At 48.3% G+C, this 25,820-nt stretch overlaps 1 protein-coding gene across 4 annotated transcripts in view; it reads left to right on the top strand.

The window, feature by feature from the left end:
• Positions 1-25,596, top strand: part of SIPA1 (signal-induced proliferation-associated 1) — a 36,615-nt gene extending 11,019 nt beyond the window's left edge. For 2 of the 4 annotated variants that reach the window (XM_079957683.1, XM_079957684.1), the window contains 15 exons: positions 3,617-4,902; positions 6,803-6,927; positions 7,715-7,903; positions 10,014-10,188; positions 11,248-11,351; positions 11,575-11,732; positions 15,996-16,593; positions 16,883-17,157; positions 18,061-18,288; positions 19,170-19,260; positions 20,330-20,498; positions 20,633-20,731; positions 20,975-21,053; positions 21,311-21,392; positions 24,012-25,596. In XM_079957683.1, the coding sequence (XP_079813809.1) occupies positions 3,993-4,902; positions 6,803-6,927; positions 7,715-7,903; positions 10,014-10,188; positions 11,248-11,351; positions 11,575-11,732; positions 15,996-16,593; positions 16,883-17,157; positions 18,061-18,288; positions 19,170-19,260; positions 20,330-20,498; positions 20,633-20,731; positions 20,975-21,053; positions 21,311-21,392; positions 24,012-24,164 (3,435 nt within the window). In that variant the 5' untranslated portion in view covers positions 3,617-3,992 and the 3' untranslated portion in view covers positions 24,165-25,596. Of the gene's footprint in view, positions 1-638; positions 878-3,616; positions 4,903-6,802; positions 6,928-7,714; positions 7,904-10,013; positions 10,189-11,247; positions 11,352-11,574; positions 11,733-15,995; positions 16,594-16,882; positions 17,158-18,060; positions 18,289-19,169; positions 19,261-20,329; positions 20,499-20,632; positions 20,732-20,974; positions 21,054-21,310; positions 21,393-24,011 lie in introns of those variants that run through there. The other 2 variants (XM_079957682.1, XM_079957685.1) reach the window with 2 other exon arrangements.
• The last annotated feature ends 224 nt before the right edge of the window (positions 25,597-25,820 follow it).

Raw genomic sequence — 25,820 nt, 5'->3', positions numbered from 1 at the left:
AATAATAACAGGGCCCTGACCAGCATTTCAGCCCCCCAGCTTACCCTCCTTGGTAGAAATATCTCTCACTTTTTAAATGTATGTATGTATTTGTTTGTGTATAAATAAGGAGTTCAAGACAGCTCAGTTCTCCCTTCCCTTGTTTTAATCCTCACAACAACCTTGTGAAGTAGCCTAGTCTGAGAGCAAGAGGCTGGGCCAGTGAGAGATCCATGGCTGAGGGAGGATTTGAACCCGAGACTCCTCAGTCCTACACACATCCGTTATGCTGTGTTGTTCTCAAAATATTTTATTAATTTGTCCCCGCCCCCCCCCCCAACATCTTCTTTTCCCGCCTTTGCAGCTCAGGATGGTACATGGTGGCGGTTGTCTTCCCCACCCACCCACCAGTCCCAATCCCATCTTCCTCATTGCAACAACCCTGTGAGGTAGGTTAGGTTGGGAGTGACTGTCCCAGCTCACCCCCCACAGCCCTTGCACTCAATTAGGGATTTGAATCTGGGCCTGCCCAGTCTTTGGCTACATTCCTGCCATACATTTAAAGCCCTGTGGTACCACTTTAAAAAGTCATGGCTTCCCCAAAAGAATTCTGGGAGGTGTCGTTTGTTAAGGGTGCTGAGAGTTGCTAGGAGACCCCTATTGCCTTCATAGTTCCCACAGAGTTCCCTGTGACGAGGGATCGATTGTTAAACCGCTTTTGACAATTGTGGCTCTGTGAGGGGAACAGGCCTTTCCTAACAACTCTCAGCACCCTTTAGAAAACTACAGATCCCAGGTTTCCTATGGATTGTTTAGTAGTGGTATCGTAGTGCTTTAAGTTTATGGTGTGAACGTGGCCCATGTCTGGCACTCTCTAAACACTACATCACACTTCGGAGTGAGTGACGCTTTGCCACGGTGTGGCATGAACAAATGTACCTATAACTCTGTGTGTGTGATAAAGGAGGGAAACCATGTAAAAGATGTGCTGCCTAGAGAAGGACAGCAGAGCAGAGTTTGGAGCTACTCAGGAGTAGGGCTGGGCGATATCAGCTTTTCAACATTGCGGTGTATCGCCAGCCAAACATTGCGGTTTGGCGATATACCGCAATGTTGAAAAAACAAGCTGCATTGGCCTCTGTGAGGCACCTGGTGAAACTGCCCCAGCTCTCACCTCAGGAACTGAGGTGGTTTCACCCTGACACTCACGGGCTGGGGCAACACAGCTTGTTTGTGCAGCAAAGCTGGGGGTCCAGAAGATTCCCCCTCCCCAGCTGAGACAGCCCCAGCGCTCACCGGCAAATGGGCAGAGCATCAGGGCTCCTTTAACTGCTCGCTGTGGGGAGTGCCAACCATGCTCCTCTCAGCTGAGCAGTTTTACAGAGCCCCCACCCCGCCACCAGTTCACAGGGGCCAGTGCTGGGCTGGGGGCTCCTTTAACTGCTTGGCTGAGCTAAGGGCAGCTGCACACGCCTCAGTTGAGCAGTTTAAAGATGCAGAGGGAGGGACAAGCTGTATCAGCGCCTCACTGATACAGCTTGTTTCTCCCTCTGCATCGTATGATGGAAGAGTGCAATGGCAGTTTTGTTGTGAGCTAAAACTCTTCTGAGTTTACACCCATAAAACTCAAAGGCAAGAGGAGTTAGGAGTCAATTGTTGTTTATTGCTAAGCAATAGGTTACAGTCCAATTGTTTCGCAAAACTGCAACCCCGGGTCCGGGTGGCTTGTTTCTCCCTCTGCATCATATGATGGAAGAGTGCAATTGCTGTTTCACCAGCGATATACCACTGAGGGAAACCGACATTGCAGTCTGCTCCTCATACCGGTCCTGGGCGATATATAGTCCAGGCCTACTCAGGAGCACATAGTGCAAAAGTGGGTTGCAAGCTGTTGTTGATGTGGCTTGAAAAAGCTCCCACCCCCCCATTTGAGTTCCTGTGAAATTTCCCTCCCTGGGCGAATGCTGCTTGCTTCTGTCTCTGTCCACCAGACACAGTTCATCCTCTTCCCCCTAATCTTTCTCCTCACGCCTTGATGACAAGAAGCCATGCCTGTGCTTTGATCGTTTGCAGAAGTTTCGTCTTCTTCCACTTCCTCCTGCTTGTGGTGCTGAAGTGGAGCGTGTGCCTCTGGCCTCTGGGCTGCTCGGTTAAGAGTTGCCGTTACATGTCACCGCAGCGTGACTTGGTCCTCCCCACCAGGGTCAGAGGCAGGTTGTTGCCTTCCCCGGCCCGGCTTCCAATCAGTGTGTAGTTTATTTTGGGGCGAAGGTGGAAGTGAGTTAAATAGGGTTAGTGATTGTGCAAAGCGCATGCAAGACTAAGGCCGGGTATGCTGTTATTTTTGCTTTCCTCGGAGTCTGGGACAGGGCCTGCCGCAAGGCAGTGGGCAGGGAGACCTGCTTTGCACCCAGGTTCAGATGCCACTGCCTTCCAGCTCTCCCACCAAATCTTCCATCCCTGCCCCAAGCTGGCCGGTTCCTCCAAGAAACAGGCCCCTGGCTGGGTGCAGGGCTTGTTGGGCTGTGCCATCTGCACAGGGTAAGGGACAGCTGGGCACCAGTTCCTCCGATGGTGATTGGGAGTGACAGCCCTTGGGGTGGGGTGGGGTGGGGTGGGGTGGGGAGGATGCTCTGTCAAACAACTAGGCTAATCGGCTCTTGACAGCAGGGATTTTATCCTACATGGGGTGTGGAGCAAATGGAGCCCTGTTTTTGCTTTAATACTGGGGCTTGACAAAAGCGCAGGTCCAGAGCACAGGTGAGAGTGTTTCTGGGTATATGCAGAGCGAAGAGCATTGTTTGATGCTGGGTTGGGAAGCTGAACTCTTGGGTAGAGGAACCACTTTATTCCAGGTGCTATGCAAAGTTTGAAGCGGGGAGCTTCTCCTCCTCCCCAGGAATCCCAGATGCCGTGGTTATAGTCAGGTTCAGAGGTGTTACTAGGTACTTGAAAGCCCAGTGATCAGAAAGGAGATTGCAGGAAAGCAGATTCCAACTAAACATATGAAAAAACTTTCTGACAGTAAGAGCTGTATAACAGTCTCTCTCGGGAAGTTGTGGACTCTCCTTCCGTGGAGGTTTTTAAGGCTGGATGGGTATGTTTCATAGATGCTTCAGCTGAGATTCCTGCTTTGCAGGGGGTTGGACTTGATGACCCTTCAGGTCCCTTCCAGCTCTGCATTTCTATGATTCTGTCAGCATCGTCCCCACCTTAATTTCCAAAGGCCTGTCTGAACAGGAAGGTTTGGGCTTGCCTGCAGAAGGATAACAAAGAGGGAGCCAGTCTAGCCTCTCTTGGGAGGAAATCCCACAATGTGGGAGCAGCCAGAGAATAGACTCTCTCTTTGGTGTCACCACCAACTGTGGCTCTGAGGTTGACAGGAATGAGAGAAGGTGCTCACCTGAGGATCTTGACACCTGGGTAGGTTTGCAAAGGGAAGTATAATCTTTCAGGCCTCCTGGGTCCAATGCTTGTACCCCATCTGGGAAAGTTTGGCAAGATCTCCAAAGCAGGAGATGTGGATATCACAGCAGGCTTGAATTCCAGCTCCATAAACCCGGTGTGTTTGGCTCAAAGCAGATCTTTTTCACCTGCCTTCTTCCCTTTCTCCTGTGTCTCTTTTTTTCCATTGCAGTAAACAGCCTTCAAAATGGCTAGACAGCTTTGCCGTGGCCAGGTGATTCCTGGCACCCCTGCCTGCCTGACTGCTGTGTGCTGACCCTCGCCTCTGCATGGAGCCTGTTTGCTGAGGAGCAACTTGGTTCTCCCCAGCAGGACTAGATCCCTTTTAAGCGTGTTTGGAAGCCCCTCCCCATGGGCGGGGCATTGACCTCTTCCGCCAAAGAGACTGCAGCCTGTTACATGCTGACAACCTGATTTGCTGACGCACCTGGGGAAGCGGGATTGGTGTTGTTTTTCCTTTCTCCAGTTGGGTAGGATCCAGATTCCCCCGTGGTCCTTTGGGTGCCTGGGCCAGCGCGAGGGGATAGGTCTGTGGGTGCCTGGAGGCAATGCAGTCAGACGACCTCTTCATCCGCAAGACCCGAAGCCACTGGAACCGACCGCCTCTCACATCCCTCTCTTTCGACACCTTCCGGGCCCCCAAGCCCCAGGCGGCTGAGGGCCCCCTTGCGGGGCAGTGCGGCCCTCCACTGAGGTCCCCAAGGCGTAGCTACCTCATGCATCGCAGCAACAGCGACGTGACACTCAGCGAAGGGGAGCTGGCCCCTGCCCCTGCCACCCCCGGCTCTCCCTTGCCCGCTGTGCCACCCACCGCTGGAGTTGGCCTTCACCGCATCAGCAGCAGCCCCAACACATCCACAAAGTGCCCCGCGCCCCCTCGGGCCCGGGCACACAGCCACGAAGAGCCACGGGCCGGCAGCCCCACAGCACGGCGCTTCCGCGACCCCCTGCTTCTGCTGGGACTGGCGGCCAACGAAGTGTGGGAGACCGAGGCAGACGGTGCGCCGGCCGGGGACCCTGTGCCTTCTGAGGCGCCCGTGCCAGTGTGGGGTCGCCACTTGGCCCACTACGACGTCCAGAGCATCCTCTTCGAGCCGGGCGAGGTTACCCGAGAGGCGGAGAAGCCTGGCAATGTCACCACCGGGGCATCGGCTGCTTCGGAACGGGAACGCTGCCAGGCAGACCCGGTACCCCCCTTTGAGGGAGAGGGGAGCGAGGACAAAGATGTGCCTCTGGTGCTCAGCTGCCCCAACTTCCGCATGGAGGCTGGGGGCGAGGCTGAGTGGGGGATCGGCCAGCATCGGGGATCCCTTGCGGGGTTTCACTGCCCCAACATGGCGGTCTCTGTGCTGGAGGAGCCCCGGGAGAGCTACGGGCAGAGGACCAGCCGGACAAGCCATGCCATTGAGTACGCCGACCTCGGAGCCTGCTATTATCGGAAGCATTTCTACGGCAAGGGTGAGCGGCTGCCGGCAGGGTGAGATGGAGCAGGCGAAGGGGGCCCTGAGCGGGCTGTGGGAGTTGACATGGGGTGTTGAAGCAAGGAAATTCAAAAAGGCGAGTGGGGGTTGTGTGGGACACAATAGAGGGGTATACGGAGAATGTGCAGTATGGAAAACCTGGCTAAGGAGACATTTTTCTTTCTCCTAAAACTAGAATTCCAATTCCTAGACCATTATTTTGCCTCCTCTTGCTTCCTTTTTGCATGATGCATAGCTTTAATTTTAATTCTTAAAAATAACTTTTTCAAATTTAAAGTTGCACTCATTTATATACATGGATTTACGTACCCAGTCTGTATTGGCTTCCCAATCTATCCTTCACTGACATTCTAGTTCATATTCTTTGGATTGCTGCATCCCCAGCAGACTTCCATCCTTTTTCTTCCTCTCTGTTCATTTATCTTGTCCACTGCTGGTCCTAAGTTCATCCCACTTGGAAATTAACCATGATACTATCTCTTTTTAAATATTCTCCGAAACAATCCCACCCACTCCTTATTTTTTCCTTGTTCCAGTTTCTTATTTTGGCCATTAAACTTGCTCATTCTGCAAACTCTATTAATTTATGCAATCGTTGGTCCTTTGTCGGAGTTGCCTTTATTTTTTATTTTTAATGTAGTTTTATTAATTCCCAATATATAACCATTACAGAAAAGAGCAGGGGCAGTGGGGATACAAAAACAAAACCCGAACTCTTCCCCCCTTCAGGAGGGATCAATCTAGTTAAGATTTGCCAAAGTCCAATCTCTGGTTTTGGTACTTGCCATTCTTCAGGGTTATCAGTAAAGTATTTTATAAAAGGATGCCATATTTCAACAAAATTCTCTGCAGCATTTGTATTATTCAATGCATGTAATCTTTTCGTTAATGTTTCTGATCAGCAATAGATCATTCGTTCTATAAATAAAACTATCTCTGTTGGAAAGCTTTATTGAAGACATTCAGCCCCCTTTAGATCCATTCCAACAACAGCCCTGCACATTAAATTGAGTGGCTCTTAGGTGTGTTGAAATGCATTTATATGGCTTAAAACAATGGACAGCAAGTGGTGTGGTCACTCTGAAGCTTAAGAGGATTGCAGTGCTGGTGAAGGCATCTGGAAACAAGGGAAATTTTGGAACCTAGTGTCCCTTGCAAGGGGCAGGGCAGAGCCGCTTCAAAGGCATGTTCCTAAAATGTGGTGACACCTGCCCTGAATAGGAGGTGTGACTAGACGCAAGTTAGAGATTGGGAGAAGACAAAATCCCAGTTTGGGAGTGATGGGCTACACTTTTGTTCTTTCCTGGTGCACAGCAGCCTCTCCCAACCAGCAGCTGTGGGGCTGATGGGAGTTTTAGTCTGAAAAAATTTGGAGGCCTCCCTAGGTTGATGAAGCCTGGTGTACAAGGAAGAATGGTCTGGCCTCAGCCTTCTCAGATCAACCCCACAATCTACCAGCCCAAATCCAGGAATAAAAGATTACAGTTAGAATTATGTAGTTGAGAAGAGGGTGCCTCTGAGCACATTCCAAGCCAAGGACTTTGTGTCCAATACTTGAAAACAGAGCTCAATCTCCTTTCCCGCCATCACCAACTCCTGGCTAGCTTTCCTCGTTCCAGCAGCCTTGTTCTAATTGAGAGCCGGAAAACTTTGCTGATCTCCTGAATCATACAGAGATCTTCCACTAGACACCAGTGGACCTTCTGCTCACCCTTGGTGTTCAGGGTGGCTGAGGGCAAAAATGGACCGCTGGGTGTGGGGCAAGTGTAGGCCTCCTGCTGGCCGTCTTTGCTGCGAGGTTCCTTGTTTTCAGAATCTCTGGTTGGCTTTGTTCGCAAGCTGTCCTCAAGGCAGGTTCCTCGCTTCTCTCCACACAGAGCACCAGAATTACTTTGGGGTGGACGATAAGCTGGGCTCTGTGGCTGTATCACTACGGCGTGAGGAGAAAGAGGGCAGCGCTGGACCCCAGTACAATTACCGCCTTATAATCCGCACAAGTCAGGTGGGTTCTCAAGACATGCCGCAATAGCCGTTCATGTGTCTTTTTATCCCAAACTGTGAGCTAAATTTGCTTACCAAAAATCAGCCGTGTGAACTGTCTTCTCTCAGGCTCACACTCTAAAATACACAGCACACAAGGAAAACAAGATGGGGAGGGAGGAAGGGTTTAGTGGAAGCCCGATCACCCATTCTTAAATTTATGGTTTGTATAATGTAGTTCTGTCTATGCAGATTCTTCTTTCTTGGAGAAAGACACCGCCCCAGGAGAACTGACACCAGCCCAGAGCAGATGACAGCCACCACATTCACACCAGATGTTTAAAGCACTAGGATTCTATTTTAAACAGCCATGGCTGGGAAACCTGGGAACTGTAGTTTGTTACGGGTGTTGAGAGTTGTTTGGAGACCCCCTATTCTCCTCACAGACCTACAATTCCCAGAATCCTCTGGGAACGGGTTAATTTTTAAAGCACTCTGGGAACTGTAGAGCTGTGAGGGGAATAAGGAGTCTCCTAACAACTCTCAGCACCCTTGACAAACTACAGCTCCCAGAATTCTTTGGTGGAAACCATGACTGTTTGAAGTGGCATTATACCACTTTATGGTGTAAATGTGGCCTGAAAGACAGTCTGTGGCAAAGGTGGGACTTAACCCTAGCTTTTCTCAGGTCCCACCCCAACATCCTAGCCACTAGGCCACACTGAGTGGTGTCATGGCCTTACATGGAGGGGAGTCCCCCTGGTGTGATCCTCCTCCTGTCCCCTTGACAGCTGTTGTTTTCCTCCCAGCTCCGGACTCTGCGGGGATCTATTCTGGAGGATGCTCTTCCCCTTTCAGCCCGCCACACTGCCCCACGGGGCATCCCTCCCAAGAAGTTGCTGGAACACGTCATGCCAGAGCTCAACCTGCAGTGTCTCCGCCTGGCCTCTAGTTCCCCAAAGGTCCCAGAGACCTTGCTCAAGTTGGATGAACAAGGGGTAAGGCTGTTTCATTCAAAACGCATATTCCCCACCCTGTTATGTCTTAGAACTACCTTCTTCTTTTTTTTTTGTAATATCAATTTTTATTCATATTGCACATATACACAGAAAAAACATAAACAAAAAAAGAAAATCCACCACATACCTTATACAAATTATATCCACTTCACAAATCATAAATAAAATACATAACTGAGTTAGTCTCAACCGAGCCTTGGACTTCCCTCCACTCCTTTGGTAAGTATCGAATAAATTATATAGTCGCGTACTTTTTAACTCTTTTACATAGGCCTTTCCCGCTGTTAGAGTTATTTCAACCCCGCCAGTGTCACCTGAGATTTAGATTCCATATACATTAAGTATTTCTTCCAATTATCATGAAATTTCTGTTCGTCTTGGTCCCTTAATCTTCCTGATATTCTATCAAGCTCAGCATAATTTATCATTTTAACCTGCCAATCACTTATGTTGGGTATTACTTCTAATTTCCAATTTTGAGCTAACATAATTCTTGCAGCTGTCGTAGCATATAAAAACAAGGTCTTATCTTCTTTTTTAATTTCTTTACTGACCATTTCTTTTTGTTAGGAATGGTCACTATGTCTTAGAACTACCTTCAAGGCCGTTTACTGCCATGAAAAATTGTTTATTTGTTTTTATACTGCCCTTCATCCATAGATCTCAATTTGCAATACAGTCGTACCTCGGAAGTCAAACAGAATCCATTCCGGAAGTCCGTTCAACTTCCAAAGAACGGCTTCTGCAGCCAACTGGAAGCCACAGAAGCCCCATCCAACGTTTGGCTTCCAAAAGAACGTTCAAAAACTGGAACACTCACTTCTGGTTTTTGATCGTTCGGGAGCCGGAACATTCGACTCCTGAGGTGTTCGGGAGCCGAGGTACGAGTGTATAAAAAACACAAAAGACAGAGTAAACATAAAAACAAAAACAAACCAATAATCCCACAACACATTTAAAAGGGCATCAGATGTCAACCAAGGAATAAAATTGAATCCCGAGGAACCTCACATTGAAGGTTCCATGGGCTGAAGAACACTCCCTAAGCAACGCTCTCAGACCTTCCAACTTTTTCTGATACAAAACTGGGACATGTATCTTCTGAGCAAGTCTTGTGACTCTTGCTTTTGCCCCCCAAGTGGGTTTTTTGGGGGGGCGGCAAGATCTCGTGTAGTGCCCAAAAATGTGAGAGCGCGTGAAGTCGCAGCACCCAAAATGGCTGCCGAGATCTTGCGAGAAAAAATGGGAAGGTGTGCTCACTGGAAACATCAATCCAAATAGTACTGGAACTACCTCAAAGCAGTGCCACACGGTCCTAACTCCAGAAGGAAACAATGGTTGATGGTATTGAAAGCCGCTGAGAGGTTGAAGAGTATAAACAGAGACACATGACCCATGTTTCTCTCCCAAATGAGGTCATTGTACAGGGTGACCAAGGCAGGTTCTGGGCCAAAACTGGGCCTAAACCCCCATTGAAATGGATCTAGACAATCAGTTTCTTCCTTGAGCGGCTAAATTTGTATCATTTGTATTTAAAAATAATAATTTAAAAATCAGAAGGCAACCATCAAAGAACATCCAAAGAACCATCAAAGAACCTGTAGCCCACCCAGTGTTATTAGCCTACAATATCTGGAAGCCCCATCTTCCTCTGCTGTCTCAAATGAGCATGGCTACAGGTTCATTTCCATTCAAGGTGTTGACTTTGACTTTTAAAGCCCAACGCAGCTTGGGACCTCAGGTACTTTTAAAGAGTGCCTTGTCCTACATCAACCTGCACAGCTTTTAAGATTTTCTACCGAGACACATATGTTAAGATCTTTTACTCTAGCTACCCGGCAGGGACAACTATGTGATGGGCTTTTTGTTGCGATTGCACCTCTCATTGGATACTCTGAATACTAGTTTCTGGGCGACAGCAGCAGGAGAGGGCTAGCACTTTTGTGGCCTGCTTGTGGGAATCTGATTGGTCATTCTGTGTGCAACAGGATGCTGGATTAAAGGTGAAGGCTTTGAAAGAGCCTCTGATTGGTTCTCGTTTTGGTCTTGCCCTTCAATCTACCCATCCCGGACTTCCCCCTCCCTGCAGCTCAGCTTCCAGAGGAAAGTCGGGGTGCTGTACTGCCGGGCAGGGCAGGGCTCCGAGGAAGACATGTACAACAACGAGGAAGCAGGGCCAACTTTCCAGGAATTCCTGGACCTCTTGGGTGAGCGCATCAGGCTGCTCGGCTTTGGCAAGTACCGTGCCCAGCTAGACAACAAGAGTAAGTATAACGGGAGTGTGTTTAATGTATGTGTGTTTTACAGGGTCATGGTTAGGGGGTGACCTATGGGGTCTTCCACAGTAGACCCAGGATCTCCTGGTCCTCCCCCACTTCTTAAAACTTTTTTAAAAAATGCAATGTAAACAGTAATAAAATATAAACTGCTTAGAGGGCAGCTGGATGCAGTGCCCATCTACCACCTGAATTTCCCGGCGGCATGCCACCCCAGTCTCTGAGCAGTGAAAAATTTCAGGCAGTTACCCAGGGTTTGTGGTTCCTTTTGGAAATGAGGCACAGCAGAGACCATGGTGTCTTTATGATGCAAGGTTTATTTACACATATACAACCTGAGCCTACAATGGAGGGGTTCACAGCATCAACCTCCACCCCCCCAAGGGGCCTTGTTTCTCCACAGCATTTGCCACAGTATAATAATAATAATAATTTATTATTTATACCCCACCCATCTGGCTGGGTTTCCCCAGCCACTCTGGGCGGCTTCCAACAGAATATTAAAATACAATAATCGATTAAACATTTAAAACTTCCCTAAATAGGGCTACCTTCAGATGTCTTCTAAAAATCTGGTAGTTGTATGCCACATGTTGATGCCAGGCCTGAGCAGGGCTTCGTGGTCAAGTTCCTAGCTCTTTTTGTCTTCTCCTGTTAAAGCTATGCGTTTATTTATTAAGTAAAATTGGTTGGTTGGCGTCTGTCTGTCTGTCTTGGAAGACAATGGAGAAGTTCGGCTTTTGGGGGGCGTGAAGTTGGAAGGTTGCCATGCCTGCTGTGACTGTAGAGAGACAAGTTTTGGGAGAGACCAATTTTGTTGCAGCTGGGGCAGGTGAAGGCATCCGGTTATGCTGCTGCAGATGCACCGTGGCGTTTTTTCTCTCTCCGCTCCTCCCAGCAGTCATTGTTCCTCGGGTTGCTGCTATGGACGCACAACCTGGCTGCCATACACAGACCTTTACTGAAAAAGCTACCTTTTGGGTGGGTGGATGCTAGCAGCAGCTGCACTGAAAGTGTTTTTAATCTCTCTGCCACTCTTCTTTGCAGATGATTCCACGGGAACCCACTCGCTCTATACCACGTATCAGGATTATGAGATCATGTTCCATGTCTCTACCATGCTACCCTACACCCCTAACAACCGCCAGCAGGTATGTGGGGGCTCTTTTGCTTAGTTCAGGGGAACAAGAGATTCCCCATAAAAAGTAAGTGAGGGGGAAGCCACCACACACATACTGGAGAAGAATCAAGCAGAACTTATTCACATCCTCTTAATGCTCCATTCAGAGGTTGAACAGAGTGCCTGTCCCAAGTCTCCAGCTCCCCATTTCTCTGGTAACCTTCCTTTCCTCCCCCACCCCCAATCTTCTGCAGCTGCTGAGGAAGCGGCACATTGGGAATGACATTGTGACCATCGTCTTCCAGGAGCCTGGAGCGCTCCCCTTCACGCCAAAGGTGTTCCGCTCACACTTTCAGCATGTGTTCATTGTGGTGAGGGCACATGAATCTTGCACAGAGCACACTACTTACAGGTGAGAGGGAGGTGGCAGTGCGGGGAAACCTGGCCAAACTCTCCCTGACCTTCTAATTGTAACATCTCCTTTGGACTTGTTCCTCTCAGTGGACTTGACAGCGAGAGATTTTGAAGAAAAATACTATTTTTTGGTTGCAAATCCTTTAGTCCTTGTGCCAATATTATTATTTACATTTACAAGTTTCTTACCTTGTGAAAATAACCCAAAGTGAGGTACAAACACAATACAAACACTAAGACCAATTACACAGGACCAATAAAAAACCCTTAAAAACATATCCATAGAAATAAAAGGCAGGTCTTTTCCTACCTGGGGCTGGGGAAACCCAGCCAGATGGGTGGGGTAGAAATAATAAATTATCATTAAATTATTATTACCCCACTAATAAAGGCCAAAAATACTTAAAACCCTTCAAATTAAGAGCCAAAAGCCCAGGTAAAAAGCACACATGTTTGCCTGGCAACTAAGACTAGACAAAGATGGTACCAGGCAAGCTTCCCTAGGGAGAGCTTTCCACAACCACAGAATCACCGCTGGAAAGGCTTGTTCTCGTGTTGCCACCCTCTGATCACAGGGCCAGTGTGAGTGCATGTGGGGAGGGGTTGCCCTTGACATATGAGGTTCTGAGCCGCATTGAACAAACCATGGTTAAAGTAATCTGTGGCATAACATGATGTGCGAATGCAGCCATCATTGTCCGTTGTTAACTTTTAAATCCATTCTTTCCATATTTTATTCCAACCCTTCATCCAAGTTGCTCAAAGTGGCCCATGGTCCTCATAGCAGTCCTTTGTGGTAGGCTCATCGGGGAGAGAGTGTGTTGGACCCAAGGTCACCCGCTGAGCTTCATGAATGAGTGGGTTTTTGAACCAGGGCCCCCTGGTACTAATCTAGGCACCCCCAACCTTCAGCCCTCCAGATGTTTTGGACTACAATTCCCATCATCCCTGACCACTGGTCCTGTTAGCTAGGGATCATGGGAGTTGTAGGCCAAAACATTTGGAGGGTCACAGGTTGGGGATACCTGTGCTAATCCAACTCTGTAGCCACTGCCTCTAACCACACTTCCACATAGGCAACGAACGTGCCCCATTCAAGGAAGAAAGCATCAAGTTTGACTTGACTTCTGAATAAGATTAATCTGATGTACCAATGTCTCTGTCCCAGATTCTTAGATAGCAAAGGTTGTATCCAACTGAGTTATAGCCAGAGTAGACTCATTAGAATGAATGGATATTTATGAATTTCAGTGGGTCTACTCTGAGGAGGACTGACGTTGGATTAAATTCCAAGATATGAGGCTGCTTCTCAGTCCTTTATTCCTGTCTCCTTATCTGATTGAAAAAGTAGGTTCTGGTTAAGGTTTTAGGACACCAAGATTAGAGGAGTAATCAGGACCTCATCTTGAACACAGCAGAGATAGCCTGCAAAAATGTTCACTAGCACAAGCAAACAATACTGATGTGCTTATAACTTGTTACTTATCTCTTGCAATATTTTCTGCCAGAATATGCTAACAGTCCTCACAGATCCAACAGCTTATGGAATGCAGGACCAGGTTTCGATACGGGTTTTTACAAATTAGATTTTTATTTTATTTTCTGCAGGAAACTCAGCTGGCTGAGACTTGTAATTCCTGTACTGTACTCTTTTATCTTAGAAATATGCCCCTTGTGGTGAAACAGAGGTACAGCCACATTTTAAGGGATTTTTGTTTTTGTTTTGAAGAACTGTTGTACAGTAATTTGACCCCCAGTTTCCTCTGAAACAGAAGTACAGCTACAAGGGTGCCCCCCCCCAGTTTTCCATTATTATAAAAACAAATCCCCTAAATGGTGTGTTTATGGTAGGGTACAGGTGGCTGTGCCCCTGCCATCCCTCCTCACAGCTGTCCAGATCTGGAATGGGGCCCCTGGCTGGTTATTTGTGTTGGGAGAAACCTCTGCACTCAAGGGAAAACCATGATATTAATGTCACATGTAGTTTGGTGCTGAGGTTAGTTCACAGTAGCCCTTCTGTTTTTATTTGCCATTCTTGGTGCATTTTTTCTTTCTCCAGAGAAACCAGATGACAGCAGCATCTAACTATTGCAGTCTAGTACAACTTATTTTTCAAACTTGATTTGCACTATTTTTTGCCCTTTTTACAGTAAGGTATAATTGTAGTACCAGAATGTCCAGGTTAGATGAGCAAAGCAGTAAAGGATGTTGGGAGAGGCTCCTGTATCTTTAATGATCAGTTTCCTGAATACTTCTTTTTGAGTGCCACAATGTCAGCTTTCCACAAGTGATGTGGGGAATTTTTTTTTTTCCAAGAAGGAAAAATACTCATTTTAGAAATGTGTTGATTCATGAAATGAGTAAAATAATGAATCCTTACAGTACAAGTAAAATTTGACTAAATTTGGCAACTGAAATAAATGTAATATTAGTCAAAAATAAAATAAGTAATAAAATCACTTATTTTTGGTGGCTATCCCTGGATAGTACACACATTTGTTGACATAGCTCTCCAGGCATGCTAAGACTAACATGTTAAAGAATAAGATATATGTTAAATGACACTAACTTTTCAGTAACCTTTAACTTTATTTATTAATTAATTAAATCGTTTCTATACTGCCTTTTGACCCTAACAAGACCCTCCCCCCCCCACCTGTTAAAAAAATATTCTAAACTGGCATAAGCTTTTAGAGGCAACAGCCTACCTCATCAGGTGCTGTGCTGGAACTGTGGAAAGCTAATATTTATTTGACTGTTAATTTATTTTATTTATCAATTGCCCAATACAAAAATAATTCCTAGATAACTTACAAACAGAAGCCAACCCAATGCCCCAGTGGGAAGCCCAGAAGCAGGATCAGTGCATAACAGTAGGCTTGCCATATTTCAGGAAAATTCCTGACACGTCCTGGTTTTGGGGTGTAAAAAGGGTGTCGGAGGGGATTTTGCAGAATCAGCAAAATGTTAGGGAAAACATGGATGTATGGCAATGCAATGGAAAAAGCATTGGAAACAGCTCCAAAAGCTTAAAATCACTATTTTTTGGTGGGGAGGTTTACCTTCAAAAGCTCATCAATTTGGGTTTGTTCTCTAAAATGTCAACAATTTTGGGGTCTTCCTAAAAACAACTTTGCAGGTGTCAGGAATTTTACTTTTTTGAAATATGGCAACCCTACACAACAGCAACTTTCCCCCGCTTGTGATTCTCAGAAACTGTTATTCACAGGCATATTGCCACTGCCTTATACTGTGGCAAGATCTCACGCGGTGCCCCAAAACAGTGCTTTTTTTTTCTGGGCATGCGATTGTGGCACCAAAAATGGCTGTCGAGATTTGACCATTCTGTTTTTCCCCTCAAGCGATTGGGAGGTATGGGATCCCCCTTTTTTTTTCATGCTCTCAAACCCCGAACTTTTCTTTCTGTACCACTGTCACAGCACACCAGCAGAGGGAGCTGCGAGGCCTGTTCTTGAGTGGTTGTCAGGGTAACACAAAGTTCAAAAGCCTCAGGCTTTGGGCCTAGTTCCTTGATCAGTTCAGTACGGAAGGCCTAGCTGCTTTTGGACTCAGTTACTGTTATTGCCCAGTAATTTGTTAGCAGGTTGACTGCCTTAATTGTACTACCCCTCGGGTTTTGTGGGCATGCAGCGAGGCCCATAGATCCCTGCTCCCAAATATAGTTGCATGCTGTTTTTTAAGTAGCAGGTTTGGGAAACTAGGATTGCACAGGGTCACTCTCTTAGTTTAGACTGCTCCCCCCACCCTACCACAATTGTTTCCATCATGCCGCAACAACCTCCCAGAGGTCACATGCCAGTGTTTGGCAGGGCCGGAAAATGGGCAGCGAAATTGATGAGACTGTTACCTTTATATGGTAGGGCAAGTACCCCCAGAGTCAAAGGTTCCTACAAACAACTCTCTCCATCCTCACAAGCAAGAGGCCATTATCAATGTTCAAGGATATTTCTAGCCAGATAAAAGCATTTAATGAGAGCATGAGGCAGGGCCATTGAGGGTTAGGGCCTAGGAAGAAGAGGTGTACTCTGGGGAGAGTCATAAGGGCTAGAAAGCTGCTTTTAAAATATATATAAATATATTCAAATGGAAATTCGGGTGCCCAGAATGCTGAATCCTGGGACCAATGCAAAATTATTTCAGTGGTGCAGAGGAATAAGCGATTCCATTGCATTTTTTTTATTTAAAAAGTGTCCTGTGTCCTGTCTTCTTCTCTCTCTCTGCGAATGGCTGCTCCATTCAGCGTGGCTGTCAGCTGCACCAAGGACATCCCACGCTTTGGTCCCTTTATCCCGGCTGAGAACTCCTTTGCCAAGGGCCCAGCTTTCCGAGACCTCCTGCTCGCCAAGGCGATCAACGCAGAAAATGCAGCCGAGCGCTCAGGGAAGTTCCACGCCATGGCAACGCGCACCCGCCAGGAGTACTTGCGAGATCTGGCCCTCAACCACGCCACCACCAGCACATTGGAGGCCTCCTCGTCACGCTTGGCCCTCATCGCTTTGGCTGCAAAGAAGCGCGAGAAGTCCAAGGCGCCAAAGGGGGCAGAGGCACACAGTGCAGGGGCTTTGGTGTGGGGCGTGTGGGCACGGGATGGCAGTAGAGGACCCGAGAGCAAGACTCCTGAGCTGCGGTGCCTGCTGGGCATCTCGGCTGAATTTCTAGTCCTCATTGATGCCCGTGAGAAGAGGGTGGTTTTTAACTGTTCCTGCCGGGACATCCTGGCTTGGACCTTCTCGGAAAGCTGCACTTTGGACCTCTACTATGAGACAGGGGATTACATTTGCATGCGTGTGGATGAGGGTCAGGCCTCTGATATCCGTGACATTGTCCACCGGCTGCAGGTAATAATTTGTTTTCACCCACTCTGGGGTGTTGGTGGGATGCATAGCATTATTTGAATTCAAAGTGCTGTGGTACTAAATTTGGGTCCCTTGTGCTCCACTTCCTGAATTACAGATGTGTGGGGGGGTGACTGTTGTTAATTGGCTGTGGGAAAATACACTCTCCATATGCTTAGAGGGGTTCTTGTGCTTATTATTACTCTGTGTGTCCCAAGGCTATACACTGGCTATAAAAATAGGCTCTTTGGCTTAATCTAGTCGCCACCTGAACTATCTCGCCTCTCCCCAGCTGGTGACTCGGGGTTGCGAGACGCGGGAGCTGACCCTCTTACGGAACGGGGTTGGCCAGCTGGGCTTCCAGATGGACCCCGAGGGCTTCGTGACGGAGGTGGAGCGCTTCACCTTTGCTGAGACGGCTGGTCTCCAGCCTGGGGCCCGCCTGGTCCGTGTCTGCGAGAGACCCTTGCCCAGCCTCAGTCATGCCCAGACCTCTGAGCTTCTGCGCACTGCCAAGAAGGTCACCATTACTGTCGTACCTCCAGATGAGAACGGAAAGGCCCGGAGGTGAGTACACTTTGGGGGTGGGAGAGAGGAACATTCCCAGGCCCAGTTTCTCATATTTGCTCTCCGTGGTGTGTTGCTTTTAGTTCCAATTTCTTTTGGGTTTGCCCAGCGCCTAGTCCTGGCATTAAACCCTTTTGCGTAAGGTGCCTGGGGTCTTGAACTGGAGATAATAGCAGCAGTCTGCTGGGACCTGGCTGTCTTGGCCATAATAAACTTTCTCATTGGTGGCAGCTCGATTTTGAGATGCTCTCCCCAGGGATGCTTGCCTGGCTCCTGCTTTGATGTGTCATTTTAATGACCTGTATTCCCCACCCCCGGCCTTTTAATTTAATTTGAACTGGGTTCCCCTACGTTTCCCTTCCTTAGCTTTTGGTGTATTTGTGTGTGTCTCTCTCTGTGCGTGATCTTTTAGGTTATCCTTCTTTTGGTGTAACTGTATATGCTTTTAATTTATTTCATTGTGTTGTCCAATTTTACATTCTGCCCCAGGACTTTGAAGAGCAGGATTTAAGTCTCTGTAATGAAATAATACATAAAATTATTCTGTGTGCAAAACAGGTGCCCTTTTGTCTCTTCCCTGCTCTAGAAATAAGAAGGTCTCTTTATCCTTCTTAAAATGACTAGCTTGATTGGAAAGTAGTGTGATGAAATGGATGCTGCTGCACGACAGTTGTGGGTGAGCCAAAGGCAGCTGCTCTCTCTGCAGAGCCGATAGAATAGCCTTGCTTCCCTTTCTTCCTGCTCTGCAGCCTGATGGAGTGGCTGCCGTTTGGTGTATCAAACTAGCCCTCTAGTCCTAGTGGAATAGCTGTTGCTGGACGACACTTAAGATTATTCCTCCACTCAACCCACAGGATGGTGCTCTGATGCCTTTGTCCTGTTCCTTTTTCTGTGCATTGGCAGAAGTTTCTCGGAGCTGTACCTAAAGTCTCTACAAGAGAAGAGGAGGAGTGAGCCACCAGCCAGCGATGTGGAGTTGACCAGGCCGGGGAGTGAAGCAGGGTTCAAACCTGCCACGCTCCAGCTGCTCCACTCGCTGTCCCTGCCGGATGGGCCCCCTCACAGCCTAGCAGAGGAGAGGACTGAGTTTCTGCGGAGTCATAGTGACCGAACGCCCAAGCCTCCAGACCCGTGAGTAGCACTAGTACCTCCAGCCGCTTTCAGGGCTCATACCCACTCACCCCTTCCCTGTCACATCCAGCCAACTTCCCTCTGCCTCATTCCATGGATCTTAGGAACACAAGAGACTGCTTTATTCAGTCCAGGCTGTTTTTCTAGCTTGGCATTTTCCACTGTGCTTCAAGTGGCAAAGGATCTTGGGCACACAGAGCTTCACCTGATCCTTATAACTGGAGAAGCAGGGGATTGAACCTGGGATCTTTGCTTGCAAAACAGTCACTCTGCTACAGCCCTTCCACCAGTTTTATCTTGGGTTAGACATGCAACCCTTGTCTGTTTTGTTGCAGGGATGTAGGAAACTGCAAAAGGCCTTTAATTCTTGCTCCAAGCTTCCTCTCTTTTCTGCTACTAGAAGCACCTGTAGAGAGAGAGGCATGGGGAGTGGGGGGGGTGTGCATGTCTTTTCCTCAAGGCCCATGATAACAAGGTTGCAGGTAATTGGAGGGGTGAAGAGGGCTGCTAACATTTGTCAGTGGACCAGATTCCGCTCTGGGGCTACTAGCTGCCAACTCCTTTCTTTTCATCAGCTTTTGTAGCTCCAGCAAGAGGGGGAGAAGGTTAGGCATCAAAGAACAGAATAACCTTATCCCTTCCTCTGGCCATTTTTAAAAAATGCATGATATTCAGGAACCAAGGCTGCAAAAAAAGGCAGAGTTTCTTACAAGATGTGTTTAGATCTGAATCGGACAGTTATGTGTTGGAAAGCGTTTGTAGGAAATGCTGTGACTTGGTTCTGAGACCTCAGATGTGGTATCAGCAACACATCATCCTTTTAGCATACGTTCTCCATTCCTACCTCCATGTCTCAGTGTCTGGGGTCTCATTCTCTGCAGTGTGCCACCTCAGGACATCCCTGTCCTGCCAAATCCCCCTCCGGATCTCATCCTGGCTGCCACGCCCAAGCCCTCTTCAGATCAGGACACAGTAAGTGTTTGTCTTCCCTCTTTGTACCTCTGTTTATGTGCCTTTTGATTTTAACATTAATAATAGTCACAACAACCACTTTAAATAATATAGTGGCATCTATGTTTGTGGTGATTTACAAGGAGCATCTTTGGCAAGTTCCTGCCTCAAGGGGCTTACTGTCCCAAACAGACACAGGGGAGGCAACAGGGGAGGGATGTGTCTCAGGCAGAGGAAGGTCTTCCCCTTCTTCCCCTTCCTGATCCTTTTAACTGGGGGTGCTGTGATTGTGCATGGGACATTCTGCATCAAACTGTAGCTCATTGGTAGGGAATCTCCAACCCACGGGCCTAATGAGGCCTCCCCATGGCTCATGAGGCCATTTTGGCAAAGCCACACCTACCAGCCCCTTGCTTGATGAAGGGGTGGCCATTTCTGGCTATGATCCTCTGTGCAGATGCAATTCCCCAGCACAGCTGCACTCCCTCTCCAACAGTAGCACCTGAGGCAACCCTTTAAAGTGGAAGGAGTTGAGTGCAATGTCACAGTGTGTGTGTGTGTGTGCGCGTGCACACACACACGCAACCTGCTAGCATTGTATAGCCTGAGGCATCAAATATAAGAACATAATAAGAGACTGCTGGATGAGGCCAACGGCCCATCTAGTCCAGCATCCTGTTATCACAGTGGCCAACCAAATGCCTGTAGAAACCTGCAAACTGGATCTGAGCACAAGAGCCCTCTCCCCTCCTATGTCTTCCAGCAACTGGTATTCAGAAGCATTACTGCCTCTGACTGTGGAGGCAACACTAGGCCCTGAATCGCACCCCATTTGTCTAAGTCTATGCAGCATACACGTCCCCTTCTCCATCTCCTACCCCTTGTAGCAATAGTAGAATTTTGCTAGTTTATGAGGATTGGGTAAGAATATCCTGTTGGTGCTGTCTTAAGAGGGCTGGAAAGTTTCTTAAAGAAGAAAGAAAGCCAAAGTTTTCTCAGGAAGCTGGATTTTGCACTGTGTGCCACATTTAGTCACTTGTGCCACATGACAGAATGCACAGAGGGCTGTTTTTTCTGCTCTGCTTCCTAGGACCATCCTGGAGATCCAATTGTAAACAAGAAAGAATCTGTTGTGGGCCAGGTAGCCAAAGGCCCCGAATCTCTGCCTCCCGAGGAAAAGACCTCTCCACACTTGGAGTCCAGAGAAACAGATAAGTTCCTGCCGCGGACACTTTCCCTGCGGAACTCCATCACCAAAAGTAAGAGATCCTCCGCCCTGCGCTCCTTCGCTGCCCCCATTTCCCCGGGTGCAGAGGCACTGATGTGGCCACGCCTGGGTGGGCCAAGGGTTTGCTTGAGGACTGAAGGCCTTGCCCTCTCCTTTATCCCCCAGTCCTCTCTGAAGCTGGAGAGTCCCTGGAGGATGAGTGGGAGTCCATTGCCAACTTGGCTTCTGCTTGCAACAGCATTTTGGAGGCCCTTTCCAGGGAAGGTAAGTGATTGTGGGTGGCCAAACCAACAGGCTGGCACTAGCTGCGGCAGAAGTCTTGGAACTTAGTGTAGGGTAGCATCCTAGGAACACAGGAAGGTGCCTTAGAACAGGTCCGACTTGAACCTGGGACCTTCTGTGTGCAAAGCCAGAGTGCTGCCACTGAGCTATGGGCCATTCCCCTATCTAGGGCTTTCCTCTTGCTCTGGCTGAATCTCTTACCTGTGCCTCTTTCTCCATCCATAGGGCAGCATGTGCTGGAGAGCAGGGAATCCCTGTGCACCACCGTCCAGAGGGGCACGAGCCAGCAGCAACCCAATGAGGAGTAAGAAATAGTTCTCTCTGTGTGTATACAAGGGGACAGGGAAGAGAGATTTGAGCATGCTGGAGAGGTTCAACTGTAGGATGAGGAGATCTCATCCGTACGTCAGCTCCTTGAATTCCTTCTCTCCATTCTGCAAGGCGTAGCAAAAATATATACATCTTCCTAGTTACATAAAAATGTGAGAACAATCATTTGCCAGGATAGTTAACATCAGTGTCTCCCCACCCTGGTTCTCCCTTCTTTTCCAACTCTTGCAGGTCCCAGTTTCCTCTCAGCCTTGCTGATAAGGTCCTGCATTTGGAATCGACACTCAAGAAACTACAGGAAGATCTTCAGAAGGTGAGGTTGTGAGCAGGAATGTAAGAGGCACAGAGGATCAGACCAGCAAGGTTTTCGCAAAATTTACTTTTGAAAGGTATTCCCCATTCTCCCAAAGTTAGAGCCAAACTAAAAATGACATTAAATTTTCCTTTGCACTCTTAAAAAAAGAGCAGCTGCCACCCTTTTGAGAGGGAGGGAAGGATGCAAGTTATCAGGATCTCAGCTGGCTATTGGCACTTTGGAGGGACTGCACAAAGAAAATCCCTTTCAGACAAGCCACACTTTTACCTGCTCCACACTTGACATCAAGTGTAGGGCAGGTGGGCATAGTTTGCCCAGAACGAACTTGTGGGTCAAACTGGGTGGATATACGAGCTGAAAGTTCCCCACCCCTACTGTTAACCATTTCTTCATCCCACATTTTTGGGTGCATTTCCCCATCACTTTCTAACTGCAAATTTTATTTCATTTTTTAAAGTGGATTTGTTGTGCTAGGGCAACAGAGAACTTTAATCCCCTTTAATTATGCAAATCTCAAGTTCTGGTGTGCACTTGAATCTCTCCCACAAAATTCCAAGTCTGGAGGCACCCAGAGTCTTTGCCCTCCTGTAGGCAACAGCCCTTTGGGTATTTGAAGAATTCTCCTCAGTCTTTTCTTCTCCAGACTATAAAGATGCCCAGTTCATTCAATATTTCCTCATGGGACTTATTCCTCCCCTGAACCAGTTTTAAATCATACGAGGTATTGTACCTGAGGCACATGTCACTGGCTGCTTCTGCAGTCTTGAGGAACGGGTACATCTGCCACAGCAGCTTGTTCTGTGAAAAAGCCCACCTGGCCATAGCTATATCTGTTATCACAGGGGCAAGCAAGCACAAGGTAGTTCAGGATCTATTGGTAGATATATGGGAGATCAGCCAGCGTTTTTCTTTCCCAAAAACAGCAACAACTGAAACGACTACCCCACCACCATAAATAAATAAAAATAGGTTGCTGAGAAAGAAAACTTGGAAAAGTCTTTGTGAAAAAGGGCTTGTGGACTTGGCATCTATGCTGATGCTGTGCACAAATTCCTGGCCTGTGTTTGTGCTCAAAAGGCAACTTGCTCCTTAAGTCTTAGTGTCCTTCCATCCACCTGAGCTGCAGTTGTGCACCTGATTCTGGTTGGCAGACCTCAAGATTCTGGTAGAACAAGCAAGTAGGTCCCACAAGCCCAAAGGCTACTCAGCCCCTGGGTTATCTTTGTATAAATAAATGCAGATAGAATGAAACCTTTGCAGTGAGGGAACTGCCAAAATCTTCATTCCCCCCCCCAATTCAAGCCCTGCAGAAAGCCATCAGATTTGTTCATGAATGTGAACCATGAATTCTTCCCTTCCCATTTTCCTTTAAAAGTCACTCTGAAAGGAGGAGGCTTCCTCTTAAAATAGCTTGGCATCCACCTATAACACCCTCACCCCCGGGTATGTGTCATTATCAGGACTCGCTGCCCAAACTCAGACATTGCAGACTGTCTGGTTTTCCTCCCTTCGTAGAGATGTGGGTTTCCTTGTTTATTTTTTAGTCATGCCATGTGGAACTTTCTCCTCAGCAATGTCTGAATTAATGAGGCCTCACTAGAACAGTTTGTGGGGTATTGCCTACAAAACCTCCAGCCACAATGCATTTATTAATCTCTGAGGTGCTGAAGAAATTCCTGAGCAGTCTTGCTGGAACAAATCAGTCCAGTTGTCATTCAGGAAGCATTTTCTAGCCAACAGGTTCCATCCTTATCCCCCACCCCCTGCTACTCTGGTGGGCCTAATTTGGCAGGGGGGTAGTGCCACCTTGTTGTCAATCACCTAACACCATAGTGACATCAGGTGACGCTGCATTTTGAGGCCCCAGTTGTTTGTACTTCAAAGCCTAGTGTGGGGCTGTTTGAAAGCCCTTTTCGAAAGGGTCCTGGTGGTTGGTGGTTTCCAGCCTCGAACAGAATGCTGAAGGAGAAGGGGGCCTAATGGAGCTCCTGGGGGCCGAGTGTTCCTCCAACAAGACATAGCAAACAGGGAAGGGCACTGTCTTCCCACCCCCTCAAGTGCTATTTATTTATTTGTTGAATTCTCACCCAAAGGAGCCCTGTGCAGCAAATAACAGAATGCTGAAGCAATACAATTAAATACAATTTTTTTAATTTATTAAAAAAAAACATTTAAGAGCATCTTTTTTAAAAATCAGCTAATAATATCAGGGTTGCTGGGAGCAGTATCTTTTGGACATCAAAAGCCTGGGTGAGCAGGAACGGTTTAAAATTCCTCTGGAATGTTACACTGATGCAGAAGACAAGATGCACCTCACTGGGGAGGGTGTTCCACACATTGGGACCCACCACTGAGAAGGTCCTGCTGTGACTCAACATCATCCAGAAAACACACAGCACCAACAGCAGCAGGATCTGCTGTCTAGGCATGAGACAGGGCCTCTCTTGAGGACCTCAGTGAGTGTGTGGTTTCATATGGTCAGATGCAGGCTTTAATTGTTGCAGCAACAGCAGCCTTGTCCCCTCAGCCTCTAGATGGATTAGAACCAAGCCAGCGTAATGGGATGGAGCCCCTGACATGTTTCTGAGTTTCCTTTCTTCCTTGTTTGTCCTCCAGGAGAAGGCTGAAAAGGCGGCGTTGCAGGCGGAAGTGCAGACCCTTCAAGAGAACACCCAACGCTTGAAGGAAGCGTCAGAGACGGCGGCAGCTCAGCTCAGCCAGGTCACACAGATGCTGGGCGGCCCCCCAACGCCTCCCCACTGCCCTTGAGGCCCTCTGACCTCACTCACACCTTTGGGGGCCTAGGAGGGGGTAGCTGGTGCTCTCTCTCTCACTCACTCGTTACTTGGAGCACAACAGAGACTTTTGACAGGCTGTTCCATTACAACGTGCTCCTGCCCCCCCCCCACTTAAGCCCTCCCTCCGCTAGCCTTTGATGTGGCTAGTGCTACAGCTCTCACCACTGGTCAGGGGGTGTTATATATTCCCAGAATGGGGGGTGGTTGGGTGGAAGCTGAAGTTTGGGGGCCCAAAGGACACAGGGCTCAACTGGCCACCTTGGGTGAGGTGGAACTCTTTGGGCCCCTGTTAGTGAACAGGTTGCACCTATCGACCAAGGCTTGCCACCCAGTTCCTTTCAGGGGCTACTGCCCCACCCCCTTCCCCAATTAATTTGTGCACCAGCCTGTAACCTTAGTTTGGAGCCATACAAGCCTCCTCTCTAGGGTGGGGTTAGGGGTGGGAATGGTTGTCATGTTGAGCATCTTTTTTAATTTTTTTACAAACCGAATTACGATTTTGGACCCTGGACTTTTCTTGCCACCAGCCCCCGTGGAAATGCCACCCTTGTGGTTCCATCGGACAAAATAAAATAAAATAAATTCACCAGGCAATAACTGCAGATCGCCTTTGAGGAAGGGGAGAGTGTGACATGCCCAGGTTGACAATTTGCCCTGGGCAGAGGTGTGTACAGTGGTGGTGCTGGAGGGAGAAGGACTGAGCAAACCTTCCCTTGCTGCCTCCATTCCCTCCCTCCCTCCCTCCCTCCTCCTCCCCCCAACCCATCCCAGCACTGATTTGGGACTGCACAGGGGGCTTCCTGCCTGATGGAGGCCTTGGCCCGCATGCCCGTTAACTGTGAAGTTTTTGAAAGCTGTGACACAAGCCCTGCTCCCTCCTTGCCCTGTGTGGTCCTCATGTCCACCTCTTCTTGTAACCCATCACAGATTCTTCCTAGGTGGGGGCAAGACAATCCAGCTTGCTGTTTTATCTCACCGCCTCCAGTGGTGCTACCCATTGCTCCCCCCTCCTCCAATTCTGCCAAGGGTAGCCAACATAACGCCCTCCGGTTGTGGCGGACTCACACCTTCCCGAACTATTGGCCATGCTGACTCAGGCTGGTTGGAGCTGAGAGCCCCAGCAAGATCCAGAGGGCAGCTTGTTGGCTATCCTGATCTTGGCCCGCCCCACCTCGAGAAGCAAGAGGAGGTGGGGCACCCTTCTCCCCCTGTGCCGTTTTGTGTCTGTGTGTCCTGTACATATTTTTCCTTCCTCCTTGGACCAAGGTTAAGAGAGGCAAGGGGAGGTGGGGAATCTTGTTGTCCGTCTGTCTGCCCCACCCCAGCCTCCTGCCTGGATTTGAACTGAATGTACAGACTAGCCGTGGCCCTCCTTGTGCAATAAAGTCTTTGGTCTGCAGCCACATGCCATGGGCTCCTTTGTCATCTTTGCTGGCAACTTTTGGGGAAACGTGGGGCCTGGAAAAACGTGGGGTGTGGGTGTGGGTGGGTGGGTGTACGCTGCTGGTTAAGCCGAGGGGAGGAAGTGGGGGCACGGTTTCTGTGATTCCTTCTAGGTGAGCTGCCCCCTCCGTTTTAACTTGCTTTTCTCCTTTTGTGTCCCTGCGTTCTCCCCACCCACCCATAT

The sequence above is a fragment of the Podarcis cretensis genome, assembly GCF_951804945.1.
Source record: "Podarcis cretensis genome assembly, chromosome: 16".
Classification (NCBI taxonomy): domain Eukaryota; kingdom Metazoa; phylum Chordata; class Lepidosauria; order Squamata; family Lacertidae; genus Podarcis; species Podarcis cretensis.
Note: the sequence above shows the minus strand (reverse complement) of the source record. Positions and strands in the feature narration are given on the sequence as shown.